Source organism: Musa acuminata, chromosome BXJ1-10 (assembly GCF_036884655.1).
Source record: "Musa acuminata AAA Group cultivar baxijiao chromosome BXJ1-10, Cavendish_Baxijiao_AAA, whole genome shotgun sequence".
Lineage (NCBI taxonomy): Eukaryota > Viridiplantae > Streptophyta > Magnoliopsida > Zingiberales > Musaceae > Musa > Musa acuminata.
Genome location: NC_088336.1, coordinates 10160060 through 10181714, shown reverse-complemented (window position 1 = coordinate 10181714; position 21655 = coordinate 10160060). Strand labels below are relative to the sequence as shown.

At 39.5% G+C, this 21655-nt stretch overlaps 1 protein-coding gene across 1 annotated transcript in view; it reads left to right on the top strand.

Moving 5' to 3' along the window:
* LOC135595177 (uncharacterized) overlaps nucleotides 1-12468 on the top strand; it is a 34547-nt gene extending 22079 nt beyond the window's left edge. Inside the window, exons 7-9 of the mRNA XM_065085749.1 lie at nucleotides 11681-11803; nucleotides 11880-11967; nucleotides 12039-12468. Coding sequence (XP_064941821.1) covers nucleotides 11681-11803; nucleotides 11880-11967; nucleotides 12039-12226 — 399 coding nt within the window. The 3' untranslated portion in view covers nucleotides 12227-12468. The remainder of the gene's footprint in view (nucleotides 1-11680; nucleotides 11804-11879; nucleotides 11968-12038) is intronic.
* Nucleotides 12469-21655: the final 9187 nt, after the last annotated feature.

Sequence of the window (21655 nt, the reverse complement as noted above, 5' to 3'; positions counted from 1 at the left end):
GCTATTAGGAAGTGTCAAAGATGTCATAAAAATTTTATAGAAATTTGGATAGAAAAAGCATAGTAGCAAGATCAAACAGATGGTACTATGCGGCTGGAATTCTGCAATATATCTTTCGTCGTAGAGATGAAAACTTTGTGACGAAAGGTTTATGCAGCAATATAGGAACAGTTTTTTTTTTTTTTTTTTTTGGATTTTTGAATAAGGATAACTAAATTGCAGCAGCAGTAAGGTAGGAAACCAGAACCTGTTGCAATTCACGGGGAGATCAAAGGATGATCCGCGGTGGTGGAGATGATGGCAGAATTCGACGACGATCTTTTAAGCAATTGTGGGAATTGCTTTGGACGGTTGTGGAGGGTTGATGGATGGCTGTGGAAGGGCAGCGAGACGCCAAGAACGCTGCTCTGATACCAGGTGTTAGAACCCTTGCAGATTCTAAACTTGGGGTTGATCTCTTTAGGGGATCGGCCTCCTTGGAACTCTATAGGGGTTCCTCCCTCCAAGTTGCTGCTCAAAGGCTGCAGAAAAGATTCATCTATTGCTTATCAAAAGAGAAGGAATACATGGCTATTTATAGGGCTTCTAAACCCTAACTCCTAATAGGACTCCTACTTAAGACTCTTACTTCTAACCAACTCCTAGTATGACTCATAGTCAAGACTCCTATTCCCTTACAACTCCTAATTCTTCTCTAAGAAAACACCTCCTACTTGAATGCCCCTCTCAATTAGGACTCTCCTAGCTAGAGTCCTAACAGAATGTCCCTCTCAATTAGGACTCTCCAAGCTAGAGTCCTAACACTATCTCCCCCTTTGTCATTATCAAAAAGAAGGGAAGACTATAATTTTTGTATCTCTTTTTCCTTTTACAATAATTTTCAAAGCATGACAAAGATAAGTAATCATTTTTGTTTCAAAATATCATAATTGAGATAAACCTTAAATTCAAATCAAAGCAATTTTAATCATGATTCACATCATATGCAATACATCACATAACGAATATCAAGAAGAATTAGGTGATGAGATATACTTCAAGAATACAATGAATTATACAAAGCCAAAAAAAATCATATCATGAGATTATGTGAATACCAAAAGACGTGATTCATATAGTAAATCTCTTCTTTAACTAAAATACCAAGAATAAAAATCATAGGTGTACAAAGAAGAGATGTTGAACAAAAAAATCTCAAGTAATAAATTCAAGAACTCACAAGAAAAATCAAGATTCATTTAGAAAATCTCCTCTTAAGAAGATAACAAGTAGAATCGTAGCAGAACGATTAATAAAAAATCTTGATTTATAATAAATCTTTTAAGTTATAATCAATTCATGAATACCGAAAGAACATTCATGATTAATTTGGATAATTTTTCTCTTTTGTAAATGACAAAAAGAAGCATAGGAGATATAAGATTTTGATTCATAAATCTCAAGAATATGTGAAAGATTTGGATAAAAAATCATTTAAATTTAACTCATCAAAATCATTTTCATGGTCCAAGAGATTCATAAAAATAGATTCATTAGTCTCGTCTTTTTGAAAAATCGATAAAGTAAAGAAATTTTTCAAGGAGAAAGCTTTCTTCTTTTTAGTTTGTTTCATACAAGCATGCCTTTGTCCTTTTTTTTTATACCAAATCAAAATATATATCATCTTTTAAAATGAAAGTGCAAGATTTATCATAAAATCATCAATATCAATAAATCAATTTCATTATGGTAAAAATCGATAATCCATAAATCGCAAGATTCATCGTACATGATTTCGAATTATAAAACCATTAAACATGATTTCAAATCAATATGCCCAAGTTTTTGTATGAAAACCGTCCATCTTGTTTAAAACTGAAAAAACAACATTTCATTATGAATAACTTCAAAGTCTCATGCATAGTATAAAATCATCAAGCATGATTTCATAAGGCATTTTTAATCAAAATCATTTTGTTTATCATAAACATATAATTTTCATGATTATTTTCAAAATTACTATAATGATAAGCATGATTCCTAATTTTTTGCATTTTCATTATTAAACATGTAATTTTCAAGAAAATTAATTCTAAACTAAATTAAAAATAACTCATGAAAAAAAATCATATAATTTCGAAATAAATTAAAGACATTTTTGATTACCTCATCGTCGAATGCCGTTAAGGCATAGTTTGCCACACCGCTTTTGTTTATTTTCTCCTCGTCTTCGGAGGAGCTCGATTCGTCTTTTGGCAACTTCTTGCGTTTATAGTAAGTAGTTCCATTCTTTTTGTTTTTTAATTTTTGTTTAATGAATTTTTTAAATTTCATAGTGATGAGTTCAAGTTCATCATCACTTAAGCTTATGCTCGAGTGGTCTTCATGAGTTCTAAGTCTGAAATCCTTTATGTTCTTTGGAAGGTGGTTCTCAAGTTTTTTACGTGCATTGTACGTCATTTCATAGGTCATTAGAGACCCTATTAGTTCTTCGAGAGGGAAATAGTTCAAATCTTTTGATTCTTGTATTGCCGTTACTTTCCAATTCCAATTTTTAGATAGAGATCTTAAAATCTTGTTAACGAGTTCAAAATTCGAAAAGCTTTTATCAAAAACTTTTAAACCAATGTCGACATACGTAAAATGGGTGTACATGTCTCCAATGGTTTCGCTTGGTTTCATATGAAACAGTTCAAAATCGTGCATTAAAAAATTAATCTTCGAATCTTTTACTCCATTAGTGCCTTCGTGTGTGATTTCGAGAGCGTGCCATATGTCAAAAGCCGATTCGCACATAGAAATTCGATTAAACTCAGTTTTATCCAAAGCGCAAAATAGAGCGTTCATAGCTCTAGCATTTAAGGAAAAAGTCTTCTTCTCCAAATCATTCCAATGGTTCATTGGAAGAGAAGACCTTCGAAAACCAAATTCGATTATGTGCCATAAATCGAGATTTAATGAAAGCAAGAAAACTCTCATTCGAGTTTTCCATTAAGTGTAGTCTGTCCCATTGAAAAAGGGAGGACGAATGAGAGAGTGACCCTCTTGAAAGCCGAAAAGAGCCATTTCTCTTGGGTGTTAAACCAAGTGAGAAATAATGAGGCTCTGATACCAATTGTTAGGAACGGGGTCGACATTTCGGAAACTTAACTTTAAAAGCGTACTGTCACGAACGGTCGTCGCGCACCCGCAACAACTCCGTTCAACGAATCGTTCGTCACTCACACCTGCATGTACAGCTGCTTGACAGCATGTTTTCTCTTGGTTTTGGGTCATTTTGCTTGTAAATATGTAAGTTCGAACAAGCTGCAGCGTTACAAAGCGACCGCTCATCGAACCGAGCAAAACAGCCCCAAAACAGCTCTGTTTTCGCGTGCCGCGGGAGGGTTGCGGAGAACTGCCTCCGCTCACCAAAATGTCAGCCATCTCAGACCCCTAGAACCACCCGGGTGGCACAGGGCTGTATGGGGCATCGGTTATATACCGTGCGTTGAACTCTCTTTCGCAAGTTCGCACGTGACCTTTACGGGAACTTGTCTTCGCGCCCGGGACCAGGTGAGCGGCTGTTTGTGGGCTTGCAGCTGTTCGTTAATCCTTGAAAGCCTTGTTTTTCTCCCTCTCCCTCTTTTCTCTTGTGCACACAAGGTGTTCGTCGAATTGCTTGTAAAGCTTCCCCTTTTCGCGAGACTTCGGGACTTGTCCGTTGCTCGTTCTTTCGAACTAACCAACTTTCTCTTTTACAGGTCCTTCGGGACCTGCGAGAGGTTACAAAGTGGGCTGATCCTTGCGGAGCAATATCGCAAGGGCGAAGCGCGACTTAGGCAACGCAAGCTAAGTTCGCGTCTTTGCCATAAGGGTAACTCGCGACTTAGGCAACGCAAGCTAAGTTCGCGTCTTTGGCCGCAAGGGTGCCTCACGCCTTAGGCAATTCCAGCTAAGGTCGTGACATTGTGGTATCAGAGCGGGCAAGCACTTCGAGCGAGCAGCGAACGAACTTCGCAACTTCGCCATGGCAAAGCATCGTGGCGAATCGAGCAAGACGGGGCAAGCCGGACCCTTGCCCCAAGCAGCCGCAGGTGGGCTGCATGTGCACACTCGCTCTCATGCTGTTGGAGCCGCTCAAGAGGAGCGCGGCAGTGAACAGGATGAGCGAGAAGTTGGCTACTCTCCGCGAGCGGAGGAAGCGCAATCTGGTGCGCTAACTGGGAAAAAGAGTCACAAGGAGAGACTCACAACGGCGGAAACCCGCCTGGATGTTCTTGAAGCGAGCATGGAGGAACTCTACCATGGCCAACAAAGGCTTGTTGGGGTAGAGAGCTCGCAAGAGGAAGCAGAGTCCAGGATCGACAAGGTCGAGGCCCTAGTTGACCGACTGTCTGACGACACCAAAGACTCCGTGCAACACTTATAGGATGTTGTGGCGGAACTCACTGCAAAGGTGGCCATGCTCACAAGAACACTAAATGCGGGAGGAGGCAACACCCGCGTTACACCGCCACAAAATTTGAGGGCACCTGAGCCTCATAGATATGGAAGGGCCAGAGATGCTAAAGAGCTCGAGAACTTTCTGTTCGACATGGAGCAATACTTCCGAGCTACGAGGCCCGATTCTGAAGATACCAAAGTTTCTATAGCAACAATGTATCTGAACGGAGATGCGAAACTTTGGTGGCGAACTCGTTGGGAGGAGATCCAACAAGGTCGGTGTCGAGTCGACATATGGGAGGACTTGAAGCGGGAGTTGAGAACTCAGTTCCTACCAGAGAACACAGAGTTCGTCGCAAGAAGGAAGTTGAGACAACTTCGCCAAAGTACCACCATCCGAGACTATGTGAAACAATTTTCTGCACTAATGCTGGACATACAGGACATGTCCGAGAAGGACAAGTTGTTCAGCTTCCTTGATGGTTTGAAACCATGGGCTCAACAGGAGCTAAATCGAAGGAATGTTACCGATGTGGTCGGGGCAATAGCTGCTGCAGAAAGGCTCACCGACTTTGTTTCCTCTGAAGACCCAGCAAGAAGGAAACAATCTTCAGGCAATCGCCCTCCAAAACATTCTCGAGGGAAGGAGCTCGGGGGCGAACAAAAGAAGAAGAGCTCCCACAAAGGGCCAAACCCGAAAGGCAAGGCCTCAAAACCTGGAGGATGATTCTTGTGCGAACGACCGCACATGGTAAGGGAGTGCCCACAAAAACAGGCACTCAATGCTTTGACGGCTTCCATCCACCCCCCCGATCGGACAAAGGGCAAAGCTGTTGCTCTTAGTTCAAGCAGTTCTGAATCCAGCAGCGACGACGAGGAGTTGCAAGGACCCCGAATGGGAGCAATGCGTTTGTTGAACGCTATGCGGGGTCAAGTGGGAGAGAACATGAAGACATAGGCACAAAAAGCAGGAAGTAGTGAGCTGATGTATGTGGACATCAAGCTAAATGGCCAAACGACCCGTGCAATGGTGGACACGGGCGCTACCCACAACTTTATAGCCGATCGTGAAGCACAGCGACTTGGGTTGATCTTGGAGAAGAGCCCAAGCCGAATGAAGGCAGTGAACTCGGAGGCCAGGCGAATCTCCGGATTGGCGAAGGGAGTTCCTATCAAAATCGGGACTTGGAGCAGAAACACCAACATGATGGCCGTACCACTGGACGACTTCCAAGTGATTCTTGGAATGGAGTTTATGCACGCGGCGAAATTGGTGCCGATGCCGTTCTTGAACTCCCTATGTATGATGGGAGGCGATGACCCCTGCGTGGTTCCCGTCTCTCGGAGAGGAACTAAGGAGCCCCAACACATTTCGACATTACAATTGAAGAAAGGGGTGCGAAAAGGCGAATTGACATTCGTGGCTGCTATGAAGCTAGAGCCACTCAACGAGGGGGCCATTCAAGAACCTGCTGCGGTGGCGAACGTCCTAAAAGAGTTCAAAGATGTTATGCCACCCGAGTTGCCGAAGACTCTTCCACCACGTAGAGGCGTGGATCACAGCATCGAGCTGGAGCCAGGAGTGAAGCCTCCAGCGAGACCACCCTACCGCATGCCCCCGCCAGAGTTGGCAGAACTCAGGAAGCAGTTAGGTGAACTGCTAAGCGGTGGTCTCATCCGCAGCTCTAAAGCACCTTTCGGAGCTCCAGTTCTCTTCCAGAAGAAACAAGATGAGAGCCTCCGATTATGCGTCGACTACCGAGCCCTCAACAAAGTAACAGTGAAGAACAAGTATCCCATCCCGCTCATCGCGGACTTGTTCGACCAATTGGGCAAGGCTAAGTATTTCTCAAAACTCGACCTTCGGTCGGGGTATTGGCAGGTGCGCATTGCTGAAGGCGACGAAGCGAAGACTACCTGTGTGACCAGGTATGGAGCGTTTGAGTTCTTGGTGATGCCTTTCGGCTTAACCAACGCTCCGGCCACATTCTGTACTCTCATGAACCAGCTATTCAAGGAGTATTTGGATAAGTTCGTGGTCGTCTACCTGGATGATATCGTCGTCTATAGTCAAACGCTCGAGGAGCACGTCAAGCACCTTCGGACGATTTTCAAGGTTCTCAGGGAGAACACTTTGTTCGTGAAAAGGGAGAAATGCTACTTTGCTCAAACTGAGATCTTATTCTTGGGGCATCGAATCGGTGATGGCTCCATTCGGATGGATAAGTCGAAGGTGCAAGCAGTTGCGGAATGGCGAACTCCAAAGAAGGTGTCAGAGTTGAGATCCTCCTTGGTTTCGTCAATTACTATCGACGCTTCATAGCGGGATATTCGAAGCGGGCAACCCCATTGACGGAGTTGCTGAAGGAGCAGCCTTGGAAGTGGTCAGACAAATGTGAGATAGCATTCCAAGATCTGAAGGCTGCTGTTCTAGAAGAACCGGTGCTCAAATTGCCGAACTATGGAGAGCCCTTTGAAGTCCATACAGATGCTTCGGACTTCGCTATTGGGGGGGTACTCATGCAAGAGGGTCATCCGGTGGCCTACGAGAGCCGCAAACTCAACGAGACTGAGCGGCGGTATCCAGTGCATGAGAAGGAGATGACAGCAGTGATCCACTGTCTACGAGTTTGGCGACACTACCTCCTCGGGTCGCGATTTGTGCTGAGGACGGACAACATCGCCCTGAGCTATTTCCAAACTCAGAAGAAGCTCTCCCCAAAGCAAGCGCGATGGCAGGACTTCTTGGTTGAATTTGATATGGCAATGGAGTACAAGCCCGGGAAGGCGAATGTCGTGGCCGATGCGCTGAGTCGGAAAGTGGAATGCGTGAATGCTGTACAATTGGAGGGCAAAGGCCAAGCAAGTCAGTTGCACTCCAACTTCCTTTCCTGAATCAGGGATGGACTGTATAGTGATCCCCAAGCAGTTATCCTGATGCAGCTCATCAAAGAAGGCAAGGCATGACGATTTTGGGTCCAGGAGGGACTTGTTTACACAAAAGGGAATAGGGTTTATGTTCCCCGAGTGGACAATTTAAGGCGTGAGCTCTTAAAAGAGTGTCACGATTCCCTTTGGGCTGGACACCCAGGCATTCACAGAACATTGGCTCTCGTGGAGAGGGCCTTCTACTGGCCGAAAATGGGGATTGATGTGGAAGAATATGTTCGAACATGCCTTACTTGCCAACAAGACAAGGTGGAGCAGCGGAAGCCGGTGGGACTTTTGGAGCCGTTGCCCGTACCAGAAAGGCCGTGGGAGAGCATTTCCTTGGACTTCATATCAAGCTTGCCACCTGTAGGGGGACTCGGATCGATACTCGTGGTGGTCGATCGGTTTTCAAAGTATGCAACTTTCATTGCTGCTCCCCTACACTGTTCAGCAGAGGAGGCGACCAAGCTGATGATGAAGAATGTAGTGAAGTATTGGGGAGTCCCGCACAATATCATTAGCGATCGAGACGCTCGGTTCCTGGGACGATTCTGGACCGAGCTGTTCAAATTGTTGGGGTCGAAGTTATACTTCTCTACAAGCCTCCACCCCCAGACGGATGGCCAGACTGAAAGGATAAACTCGCTCTTGGAGCAATATCTTCGGCACTACGTGAGTGCTAATCAACGAGATTGGGTGAAGCTGTTGGAGATTGCCCAATTCTCCTACAACTTGCAGCGGAGCTCTGCATCCAACAAGAGCCCCTTCGAGATTATCACAGGACAACAACCGTCGACTCCGCACACCATGGCAATTGGGTATACTGGGAGTAGTCCATCAGCCTATCATTTCGCAAAGGAGTGGCATCGAAATGCCGATATTGCGCGGGCTTACTTGGAGAAGGCGGCAAAAAGGATGAAGAAGTGGGCAGACTTGGGAAGGCGACCGCAAGAGTTCAAAGTTGGCGATTTGGTGTTAGTAAAGCTCCAACCAGCAGCACTCCAATTCTTTAGGAACTGAGTCCATAAAGAATTGGTGCGCAAGTATGAAGGACCCTTCCCAATTATCAGCAGGGTAGGCAACGTCTCTTACAAGTTGCAGCTGTTGGCGTGGTTTAAAATTCACAACGTTCTTCACGCCAGCAATCTAAAAGCCTACCACTCGGATCCGCGAGATGCTTCCCGAAGTGTTCCAACTCGGCTACCTCCCATCACAGCCTCCTATGAGAAGCGAGTGTAAACCATTCTGGCGGACCATAAGATAAAGCTACCCAACGGAGCTGAGCAGACTGAGTACTTGGTGAAGTGGCGAGAGCTTCCCCGAACTGAAGCCAGTTGGGAGCCTAAAGACGCCCTGCGACATGAAGAAGTCATCAACAACTACCAACAAGCGTCGACGAGGGCGTCGACAGTTTAAGTGGGGGAGAATGTCACGAACGGTCGTCGCGCACCCGCAACAACTCCGTTCAACGAACCGTTCGTCGCTCACACCTGCATGTACAGCTGCTTGACAGCATGTTTTCTCTTGGTTTTGGGTCATTTTGCTTGTAAATATGTAAGTTCGAACAAGCTGCAGCGTTACAAAGCGACCGCTCACCGAACCGAGCAAAACAGCCCCAAAACAGCTTCGTTTTCGCGTGCCGCGGGAGGGTTGCGGAGAACTGCCTCCGCTCACCAAAATGTCAGCCATCTCAGACCCTTAGAACCACCCGGGTGGCACAGGGCTGGATGGGGCTTCGGTTATATACCGGGCGTTGAACTCTCTTTCGCAAGTTCGCACGTGACCTTTACGGGAACTTGTCTTCGCGCCCGGGACTAAGTGAGCGGCTGTTTGTGGGCTTGCAGCTGTTCGTTCATCCTTGAAAGCCTTGTTTTTCTCCCTCTCCCTCTTTTCTCTTGTGCACACAAGGTGTTCATCGAATTGCTTGTAAAGCTTCCCCTTTTCGCGAGACTTCGGGACTTGTCCGTTGCTCGTTCTTTCGAACTGACAAACTTTCTCTTTTACAGGTCCTTCGGGACCTGCGAGAGGTTACAAAGTGGGCTGATCCTTGCGGAGCAATATCGCAAGGGCGAAGCGCGACTTAGGCAACGCAAGCTAAGTTCGCGTCTTTGCCACAAGGGTAACTCGCGACTTAGGCAACGCAAGCTAAGTTCACGTCTTTGGCCGCAAGGGTGCCTCACGCCTTAGGCAATTCCAGCTAAGGTCGTGACAGTACGTTTATGAAGTGAATACAGTAGGCAAGTAAAGATTCAGTTTGTAATATGTAAATAGCGGGAAGTAAATGCAAACCAAAGAACACGCCAATTTTATAGTGGTTCGGTCGTCGTGACCTACATCCACTTCGTCGATTCCTCTTCCGTCGAGGCCACCGGCATCCACTATCGGTCTTCCTTCAATAGGCGAAGACCAATCACCTTTTACAACTCGATTCTCCTTTTACCGGGTTTAAGAGATAACCCTTACACCCCCACTCACTCCTCTCTCAAACTATTCTAACACTAAGAACTTTGAGAGGAGTTTACACAAGATTGCAGCAGCATTTCTATACTTTTTTATTCTCAATACTTGTGCCATTTAACCAGGGATGAGAGGGGTATTTATAGGCTTCAAGTTGATTCAAACTTTGAGCCTAAAAACATCTCATCCCAGGTTTCCCGGGCATGGGCTGTACCACCGCCTGCGCTGGGCGGTACCACCGCTAGTGTCACCGCCCAGTCTGGCGGTACCATCGCCTAGGATGCTGTGATGGGCAGTACCACCGCCCAGACTAGTGGTACCACCGCCTGGCACCCTGCCAGGGGCTGTACAACCGCCCAGACTAGCGGTACCACCGCCTGACACAAGTCTCAAAGACTGTGCCACGACGGTGCCACTTCTTGGGGCATTGTTTGGGCCTCTCATTGGGCCTAACACAGTCTTTACATGGGCCTAGCTGGCCCCTAATTGAGTTGGCCCAAATCCAAATCTAATTACGTGCTAACTACGATTCCTAAGACATTTGCTAAGCTAAACAAATCCCTATGTCTTGGTTTCTTCCGGCGAGCTTCTAGCGATCTTCCGGCGAACTTCCGACGATCTCTCGGCAATGTTTCGGTAGACTCCCGGCAAGCTCCTGGACTTCACGACGATTTTCTTGGCGAGTTTCGACGAGCTTCTCTGGCAAGCTCCAAGACTTCTCGGTTGGTTCCGATAGAATTTCCGATGAACGTCCGGACTTCCGATGAACTCTCAAACTCCCAACGAAATCGCGTCCTTGACTCCGGGACTTCATTTTGCTTCATGCCTTGCTATCATAGTTAATCCTGCACATGTAAAACACACTTCGATCTAGACAATTAATACACGCTTCGTCTGATTCTTCGGTGCATCGTCCTCTCTTGCGACCTATTGCCCAATCGGCCAATTGACTTCGCAACTCCGATATCCTTAGCGCAATATCCGCTCTTCTTGGCCCGATGTCCGAATCCATGGCCCGAAGCCTTCTGTCGATACGTCGACCGATCCTTCGGCCCGACGTTCAATCTTCTGACATGTTTTCCTCCGGCACAACATGATTCTTCCTGCTTTAATTATCTCATCTTGATTGAAGCATCCTACGCCACTCAAAACGCAGATTAAAACATAAATACTTATCAATTTGTTTTATCATCAAAATACTAGATTCAACATTTATGGATCTTGATATCCGGATCATACCAAACACGTCCTAGCATATTTTATTTCAAGTTTCTGCCTCTGTTGAACTCAATTTCCTTACACTCAGGTAAAGTGAGAGAATGTGGAACCAGACAAATGAGTGTTTCTGATTATAGACCTTGTTTGCATAATTTGTCGACCATTTTATGATATTAAACTTGTGTCACAATCTCCTCCACTTAAGGCTTGACAATCCAAAATTAAGAAAACCTATTATGGTGCACGTGAAGCCCACCGAATGAGGTTTATGCTGTGATGTGCCTTCAATCCCATTTGTGGATAGTACTTGGTCCCCACGCCGTGTCCAATGCTAAGTTTGTTTTGATACCATTCAACCTGACGAAATAACTTACTAGTTAACTTGACCAACCTATATCCATGTAATATAAAATATATAAGCTCAAGTTCTCGTAGTAACAGATGCATAATCAACTTGAGTCTCTTCCCGCATCCGATGTGAGACTAAAGTGTAAAATTATCATCATTTTGGAGTTGAGCTTCTTGTATTTAATCTCTGGAAAGCAGAGTACATATTCTGGTCATTGTTTTTCTGAATGATACTAGTTGTCATCCACTTCTAATTCCTGCATTATTTGTCCTTGTCTAGTTCCAGAGCCAGTGAATTGATTAGCCAACTGTGAATCTGCAGGTTGGTGACTTGGGTTTGTCCAAGGTGAAATGTAAAACCCTGATCTCTGGTGGTATGAGGGGAACACTTCCTTGGATGGCTCCAGAGCTCTTATATGGCAATGACAGTCTTGTTTCTGAGAAGGTTAAGAAAACCTCTGCCTAGCATTGATACAATTGTGGTTATGCTTCATCGTTTCTGCTTACCTTTGAGGTTGCAGGTTGATGTGTTCTCCTTTGGCGTCATGATGTGGGAAATCTTAACTGGAGAAGAGCCATATGCGGACCTGCATTATGGTGCCATTATTGGTATTCCTTGTGGACTTCTCGTTATTTATGGAACTTTTGTTCATGTGTATGATAGTTCAATTCTATACCAGGTGGAATACTGAGCAATACATTGCGGCCTCCTGTGCCTGAGTTTTGTGGTTCCGAATGGAGATTATTGATGGAGCAGTGTTGGTCGGCCGAACCTCAGGAGAGGCCAAGCTTCACGGAGATCACAAATAGGTTGCGCTCTATGGCAGCTTCGATCGTCCACAAAGGACAGCCTCAAGCACGTAAATGATCTCAGCTGTTCTTGATTGGCAATTACCAGCATCAGCCATGGCCTTGTTTTGGTATACAAGCATCCCTCACACTCTCAGGTGTTGGATGTACTGTGTAGAAATTGCCAATTGAGATAAAAGGGATAGTGGCTGCAAATGACATGCTGTTATGTAATTTTATGCATGTTGATCGATGACTTGTTTTGGATAGTTGATGTCATACAGTGAGAATAAATACGCCTGAGATGCTACAGCTTTATTATATTAATTTCCTTGGAAACAAGAACAAGAAGCAGCAGCAGAAATAAAGCAATAGCATCAAATTATACAGTCCTGAAGCTAGAGCTCAAATTCCTAACCCTCGTCTGTCCCACATCTTAGACGTGTCGAAAGAATATCTAAGAACTAAAATGATCCAGCAATGTACAGCTGCTGCCCGCAACTTGGCTTTTACCAAGGCTTGCAAGCTCTTCAATCAGCTTCCTCTCATGGGTGCTGAGTTCCTTGGGGACATCCACCTGCACCTTCACAAGCTGATCTCCCGGGCCTCTGGTTTCCCCAGGATTGGAGCTCCCTTCCCCGCTATCAGATTCACCACCCTGTCTACTGTTGGAATCTTGATAGTCATCCGGAAAATGGTTTCAGTATATGACACGTTACTTCACATCCCTCATGAGCATACATTACTTCACATCCCTCATGAGCATAGGATCTGAAAGCACTTCGAGGGAGACAAAACAGTCTTCGAGGGAGACAAAACAGTCTCCCAGTGTGCCACCTCTTCTCCCCGCGCCCTTCAATCGAACCCTTGGATGATTGCTAGAGTGCACTTTGGTTGGGATTTTCAGATATATCCTCCTGTCTTTTTCATTCGATTATCTCCTCCACATGTGTTGCATGGGGTAGAGGATCTTTGGCTAGGACTTTCAGACATATCCTCTTCGTCTTTTTCACTCAATTGTCTCCTCCACATATGTTATATGAGGTAGAGGATTCTCCCGTGCCATCACAGGTAGAGTAAGCTATGAATAGTTTGAACAGCGTCGATAGCACCGTGACTGAAGGGGCAACTCGACCTTCACCTGCACAAGCAGTGCATGTGGTTGGCTTCATGCCAGGTTCAACACCAAAGCCATCACAAGTCCCACGTGTCTTTAACCGAGATATCTCGATGTCTTTCTCTATGCCAAAAACTACTTTGTTGAGGTTTAAGACAAGGTCATGCTTCACATCGACATCCTGCACGGGCCGAGTGCGAGCAGCTTGCCTTCCTATGCCATCCATTTCAACCATGCGGCCAAACAATGATTCATGGCAGGCGCAAGATATGGATGAAGGATGGCTAGAGCAAGGATGAACAGAGGAAGAGAAGTATGATGGTATATTTGATAATGACGATATTTATTATGGTAATGATGATATTGATTATTTTGATATTTTTATTATTAGAAGATGGATAATGTGATATGGTACTTTAGATTTTTTAATTTAATATCATATTTTTATTTTATATAACTATATTTATCAATTATATTATAATTTTTTATACTTTACTATTTTCGGATATTTTAGGAAATTGACATCCTTTGGCGCCTAATATTTTTTAAATTACTGAGTATATAAAAAATTACTCTTTTTCAGTACTTAAAGGATTAATATCAGCTACTTGATTTTTTTCTCTTTTTCCTCATCCTGGCTTTGTTGATTTCTCCTGTAATATGACATTGATGTTCTCACAACAAGAATTGACATGTTATATATATATATTTTTTTTTGTGGTAGTAGATTTGGTCCATACTTTTGGCATCCTGTAATTGCTGGACTAGGTGATGATGATGTTCCATTCATTTGTACCATGGATTACATCGGCGCCAAGTATGACTTTTCTTTGCTTGCACTTTCCCATGGTTGATTGTAAAACATCTAGTTCAGGTTACGACGTACTTGCTATATTTATTGTGAATAAGCTATTGGTAGTTTATAATTGTTGCCAACATGGTGGTAGATATTTATGACCGAACTATTCTCATTCTTGTAGTTATCTCTTGTTTCCTTTTCAGTATGTGCCTCATGTTGGATTATTAAAATTAAATCTATCTTTTGTGTGATTCTATCCCTGTGAGGATCTTATCCTGAATATTTCTTGTTGCAAGTTATGCTCAATAAATATTTAACTGTATCTAACGGACACAATCTGCAATCTACTTACCTCAAAAGCTAAACTGATGTGCTCCACTTGTTCGGGTGCCTTCTCCTCCCTGTGTTCTGCTCACCAACATGGATTCTGTCGAAATTGAAACAAGTAAAAGATGGAACTTTTAGACATTTTAGTAGTAAGTTGAATGGTACATGCATTGCTGGAACAATCAGAAAGATCCATATAAATAATAGTTTCACGAGTAGTATCCATATAACATACTGATAACTACGAAGTGGAGATCTCGTGACAGATTCAAGATAAAGCCCTGGATTTGAAATAGATTATTCAGAGAGCTGCTACTGGCTCCACTGATGCAGCAACTAGAGGGTGAAAGATTAGAATTTTAAACTTCTAGATTTATCATGTCCAATATTGCAACCGCTTGAATTGCTAATGTACAAACTAAGATTTGGTTATGATTTTCTATATTTTGGTGAAAATTATTAGCTTTCAGGTGGGGGAAGTACACATTGGGTATGCCAAATAGACGAATTTTTAGGAAATTGAGCCAGCAATCAGAATAGTAGAAGTAATACTAGATTATTGGTTTTGCATGATATTGGGTGTTCAGTCTAACAAGAAACTTCTTTCTTTTCTCAATGTGGCTTATCTGACTTGATGATGATAGCAAAGGTTCTGTCTAACAAGAAACATCGGTTTAGAATGTAAGAATGCTTTTCAAGGTCATAGCTGTAGTGACTACAAATAATTGGATATTCAACTTTGGTTTCTAGTGAGGCTCACTAAACATAGGGAATAATAAATTCCAAAGATTGTGTAGAAGTACAAGAGGCTTCGTTTTAATAGGGAGACAAAAGAAGAATGAGAGGAGTCACTTACGGAACTGAGGCTTACTAAGTACAGGGAACAATAAGAACTTCCAAAGATAGTGTAGTAAGACGAGGCTTCATCTCGATATAAGGAATATAAAAACGTCCAAAGATTGTGCAGAAAGACAAGAGGCTTCTTCTAGAAAGGGAAAAAAAAAAGAATGAGAGGAGTCACGTAAGAACTTCCAGGCTTCTTCTGTTAGATTATATGATCCTTCTTTTGTTAGATTATATTATCCTATTTAATTAGATAAAATATATTATAAATATAATTAGATTTTAATTATGGTTATTGACTAATAGTAAAGAAGTTCATGTTAAAGTATGATTCCTTAAGAGATAATCTTAATGGGAGGAACTCTCCTAATAACTTACCATAGACTTTCTACTCTCGCCTATAAATAGAAAGGATCTCTACGGGCTAAAAAGTGAGACATTAAAAGACGCATCTCAATATAATTGAGAGATTGAAGTTTTTCTCTCAATCTCCCTAACCCATTAATCTAGGTGGTCATTTGAAAAGATAGGAAGAGAGGAGAAGGATCTAGTTCTCTTTGCAGATTGATATCTTAGATCCGACGATGGGGCATAAGATTTATCTTCTGAACAATAATAAAAGGTACACATCGTAATATTGTTAGATGTAAATTTTTTTTCGCATTACAGATAGCATGATTACAGATTTTATGTTAACAATTGGTATCAGATCCTAGGTTCTTAAGATCAAATATATTAGATCTATTATTTTTGTTTATGATACATGAATGATTTGTCGGATATTATCGATTTGTTGTTTCTATATAATTTAGTTTTTATATGATTTGCTTTATTGTTAATTGTGAGCAATGTATAAATTTTAGATTTGATCGATGAATTTACTATTTACTATGGGTGTTATTGAGGCGATGATCTCTATTACAACCCCGCTGAAGGGTCGTATACCAACGCGCAGCCGTGCATCACAACCGCGCGCGGGCAGAGGTCCGCTTGTGAGCAGTGGCTGCACCACGCAGCGTGTGCACCGTAGCGGCTGCACTGGGCTACGTGCGCGCTGTAGTGCAGTAGGGGGCTGCTGCACACGAGCAACACTGCATCCATGCGGCGATCGCTCGCGGGCAGGAGCCACACACCGACGGCGGTTGCACGCGGCTAGGGCGCGCCAAGGCGACGGCTGCTCACAGGTAGGAACCGTCGCAGCGGCCGCGCGCCGGCAGCGGCATGGCATCGCCGCACGCTCAAAGGTGGCATCGACGTAGCAGATCAGATTTTTGGGCAAAATCATAGTTTTGCCCTAGGGCTTACCTTTGGTCAAATTATAGCTTTTCCCTTCTGTATTAATATCCTTTAATTCTTTTGACATATTTACGGTTTTGCTCTCGAGGTTAGGGTTTTATCAAATTATAGTTCTACCCTTTATAAATTTTGAAATTCTTATTTATGTCCTATCAACATATTTATAGTTTTATCCTTATGAATTGAGAATTCTAATTTATATTCTTAATTATAAAATTAATAAATATGATTTATTATAATTATGATTGAATTTAATCATGATTATATTTTGATTATTTGATTGGATTTAATTTTGATTAAAAAAAATATAAATTATGGTTTATTTTTATAGTTTTCTCATATGATTTATTGATTATATTTTTACATGTGGTAAATAAAATCCAATTATTGTTCTTTGATATTCATTTGGTTATTCACATATATATTTTTTTGAAATTATGAAATAATGTTTATCTTTCACATGAAGGCATGATTTATATGTTATCATGATTATCATATGAGTTTTTATTTTATTGATTAATATTTAATAATTATTATGGTTGTTATTCTATTATTGAACTGCTTTGACATAAATCAAGATAAATAAATTTATGAATATTATTTGTAATTCATTTATATAAGTTTTATCTGGCCGATAACTGTCAAAGTAGCCTGCGATGGTAAACTTATGAGATGTGAATTATAGTAAAGACTTTGTCATTTATAAGACATTTTAGATTGTATTTTATATTTTTATATTAGTCCTATAACTACCAAAGTGACCTGGACTAATAATTTATAAAATATATTATAAAATTAATTCTAAATGATATTAAATAAAATAATATTCACAATGGTAGTATGAATCAAGATAAAGAAATTTAGTGAATATTATTTGTAATTTATCTTCCTAAGTTTTATCTAACCAATAGCTACCAAAATAGCTTGGGATGATAGGCTTATGGGATATGAATTACAATAAAGTTCTTGTTATTTATGAGATATTTTAGATTATATTTTATTTTTTGTATTGGTCTTGTAGTCACCAAAGCGACTTGGACCAATAATCTATAAAATACATTATGAAATTGATCCTAAATGATATTAAATAAAATAATATTCACGATAACACATATAATTAGGAGATTTAGATAATCCCAAAGGAAAATCTATTTCAAATAATTATATGATGGGGTAGAATGATAATGTTTTGAATATCCTTATAGTTTAGGGTCGTATACCCAAAGGTAACAACATTATTCCACAAGGATGGTATTAGTCCTCTATAAATGATCTTGAGTGAATACTAGATATCAATAGTTCATTATATTTTAGAAACTCAAAGCATTAATTTATATTATTACAGTGGTACTTCCTTCATTGTATTTTTTGTAAATGTCCCTATACTTTTCGAAATAAATGATTTGAGCATATGCAAGTTGTATCGAGTGAGTGAGACCTTGATCAAATTAATTGAACAAAAAACAAGCTTAATTACTGAAAGTTCTATAGAATAAATAATTGAGGTGACTGATCAGGAAAAGTATAAAAGACTCAATTTTATGATACTTAGACTTCAATACAGTTTACAACTAGGGCATAAGAATATCTAAGGATCAATTTAAATTTTTTGATAAGTCATTAGTTGACACCTTAAAATGATAGTATTTGAGGAATTCAAGATTATATCCTCAATATAAATGATAAAGCTGTAAGCTCAAAACTCATAATATTTTGAGTACTACTTAAGGAGTAAGTAATACTAAAATAAGGATGAAGCATAAGTAACTTGAGTTTATAATTACTATAAACTCATAAAAGAATATCTTCACAATAAAGTGTTACTTTTATAGCAAAGAAAAATTGATTTGAAATGAAAGGTATAAATATAATATTTATATGGTTTAAATCAAATATTACAAAAATTATTTTTCTAATATTTGATGGATTAATTTGATGCTTCAACATATGTTACCAATAATAGATATTTATGAAGGGGGATAAAACTAAAAGAGAATGAGATATTCATGATCATAGGGAATCATCTTAAAGTAAAAGCAATATTAGTTTGTATTTATCACATACATCTAAAGATAATTCAATTGATAGATCTTGAGGATCCATGCTGTGTTCTTATAATTCTGAAAATTTAAGTTCTTTACCTAGAATTATTAGAATATTATTTTCCTTTTTGGTAGTTATAAACTTACTATGATTCAATAAAATTAACTAAATATAGTTTATAATGATCATATAATTAAATATTAAAATAAAATATAATTTTATAAATTTTGAGATTATGCTAATATCTATGGGTCACTCTATGCTTTCGTCTCATTAGAGAGAGATATTTTATCATTATATAAATAACATATTGAGATATGATTATATATCTAATTTATGTAAAGTCTATGACTGTTTACACTCTGTACATAAATGAAGTCGATAGATAATTAGATAGAAAAGTCAAGATCATCATATTTGACAAAGGTAATGAATTTTATGGCATTTATGACGAACCCAATTATAATTATAATTTTTTTGCTTGATTCTTAGAAAAATAAGGTATATGATTTACCGGATGTGTTACAACAGAATATGATTGCTAAAAGTTATAATCGTACATTTATAGATATGGTTAGGAGCATGATAGGTTATTCTTTTGTACGCAAATCAATATGAGAAGAAGCTCTAAGGACAACTATGTATATCTTGAACGGTGTTCCTAGTAAGTAAATTACATGAAATGATAGGAAATCTAACATAAGATATTTAAGTATTTGAAATTGTCCTATAGAGATAAAGATCTTCAACTCATATAAAAGAAATTAGATTTAATAACTATTTTTGAATATTTTATTATCTATTTGAAAAGTTTAAAGGGGTACATATCTTATTGCTCTAATCATAATACGAGGATAATTAAATATGGTAATATAAGATTCTTATAAAATAGCAAATTAGTGGGAGTGAAAATCTCAAAATTCAATTTTGATATAGAGAAGATATAAGTTGATACTCCTTTATTATTCGAGAGATTGTTGTTACTTAAATCATTAAATAATTTGATAAAAGTGAACAGTAAAATAATATTACTAAACTCTCACATTATATTGATATCGCTATTAATGGTCTTGTAGAACAACCATAATTGACAACATTAGGAATATATGAAAGAGAAAGAAATCTTGTCATTTATGGTTATTATATAACATATCTACAAGAATTATATTATAATATAGGAATCAGAATGGATCCCTTATTATTTTCAGATGTCATGAAAAGTAATGATTCTGAAAGTAATATGATGTAATAAAAGAAGAGTTAAACTCAATAACTAGAATTGTGTCTGATAAATTTGTTGAATTGTCCAATAATTGTAAAAGAGTCTATTATATAAATGTGACTCAAAGGACAATGTCAAATGATATAATGGTCAGGCCTGTGGTTAAAAATTTAACTCATAAAGAATATATTGATTATAACGAGACATTTAGTTTTTAATGAACTCGTTAAGAATCATCATAACATTAGTGACTCATTATGAGTTTAAGTTATATCATAATGATATGAAATTATTTTTTTTTAAGATCTAACTTTATATGGGTTACTCTAAATGATTGACAAAGGAAATGAAATAAATATAAAGTTTGGTATGCAAATTCAAGATTCCATTTATGACCTTAAACAAGATTCAAGATAATGATGTATAAAGGTTCTTAATATCATTATTTCTAGATTTAAGAAAAATACTATTAATCAATATTTATATCAGTGGGAGTAAGTTTATTATATTGGTTTTATATATGGATAATATTTTACCTTAACAATAATGATCTTGGTTTATTATATTATATAAATCAAGAAATTTATCACTAAAAATTTTAAGATGATTGATATGAATGAGACATCTTATACTATTAACATTAAGTAATTCAAGGATAGATCTCAATGATTATAAAGACTATCTTAGAAATAATATATCAATTGAGTCTTGAAACGATTTTAATATACATTTTTGTTCTGTAAATCAAAAAAGTAAAATTTTAGTCAATACTAAATGTTTTAAAAATGAATTGAAAAGAATCAGATAAAGAAAATATTCTTAGTATATGCATAGTTGGAAGTCTATGCTTAAGCTTGTGTCGAAACAGATATCAGTTTTATAGTTAAAATACTAGGTATATATTGGAGTTACCTAGAAGTAAAAATACTAAAGGACTGTAGAGAAAGTAATAAGATATCCAAAAGGGACAAAAGATTATATACTCACATTTATGAAATTATATCAGCATGAAATAATGGTATTTTTTAGATGCTAATTGTATAAATTACCTCGATAATAGGAAGTCCACCTTATGGTTAATATCTATATCAACTAAAAGGGTAATTTATTATTATTAATAATAGAAGTTGATTTTGCGGCATGCTTTGAGGCCATTGATCAAACTTTTTTACTGTAAAATTTGATCTCAAGACTTGGTGTAGTTAGACTCAATTGCCAAGTCATTAAAGATATTTTGTGACATTACAGTAGTTTTATTCTCTAAGAATGACAAGTACTATTGCATTTTTATGCATTATGGTATAAAGTACTTGATGGTTAGAGAAGAGGGGTCCAAAAGCATCTAATGTCAATTAATTACTTGAGTTCCACTATATTGATTGTTGATCCATTCACTTAGGACTTATAGCCTAAAGTATTTTGAAAGAACATGTTCTTATGATTGGGTTTGTGAGCAACCCATAAAGGATATGGTGATGCATACTTGAGTAAATACTGTAAACAAGTCCCTATGTCTATTCTTCCAGCGAGCTTCCGGCGATCTTCTAGCGAACTTCCGACGATCTCTCGGCAATGTTCCGGCAAACTCCTGGTAAGCTCCTTGACTTCACGACGATCTTCTTGGTGAGTTCCAATGAGCTTCTCTAGTAAGCTCCGAGACTTCTTAGCTGGTTCCTCTAGAACTTTCGACGAACATCCGGACTTCCGACAAACTCTCGAACTCCTAACGAAGTCACGTCCTTGATTCCGGGACTTCATTTTGCTTCATGTGTTGCTATCGTAGTTAATCCTGCACATGTAAAACATACTTCAATCTAGGCAATTAATACTAAGCATTAATCAAGTTGTTTGGCATGTCATT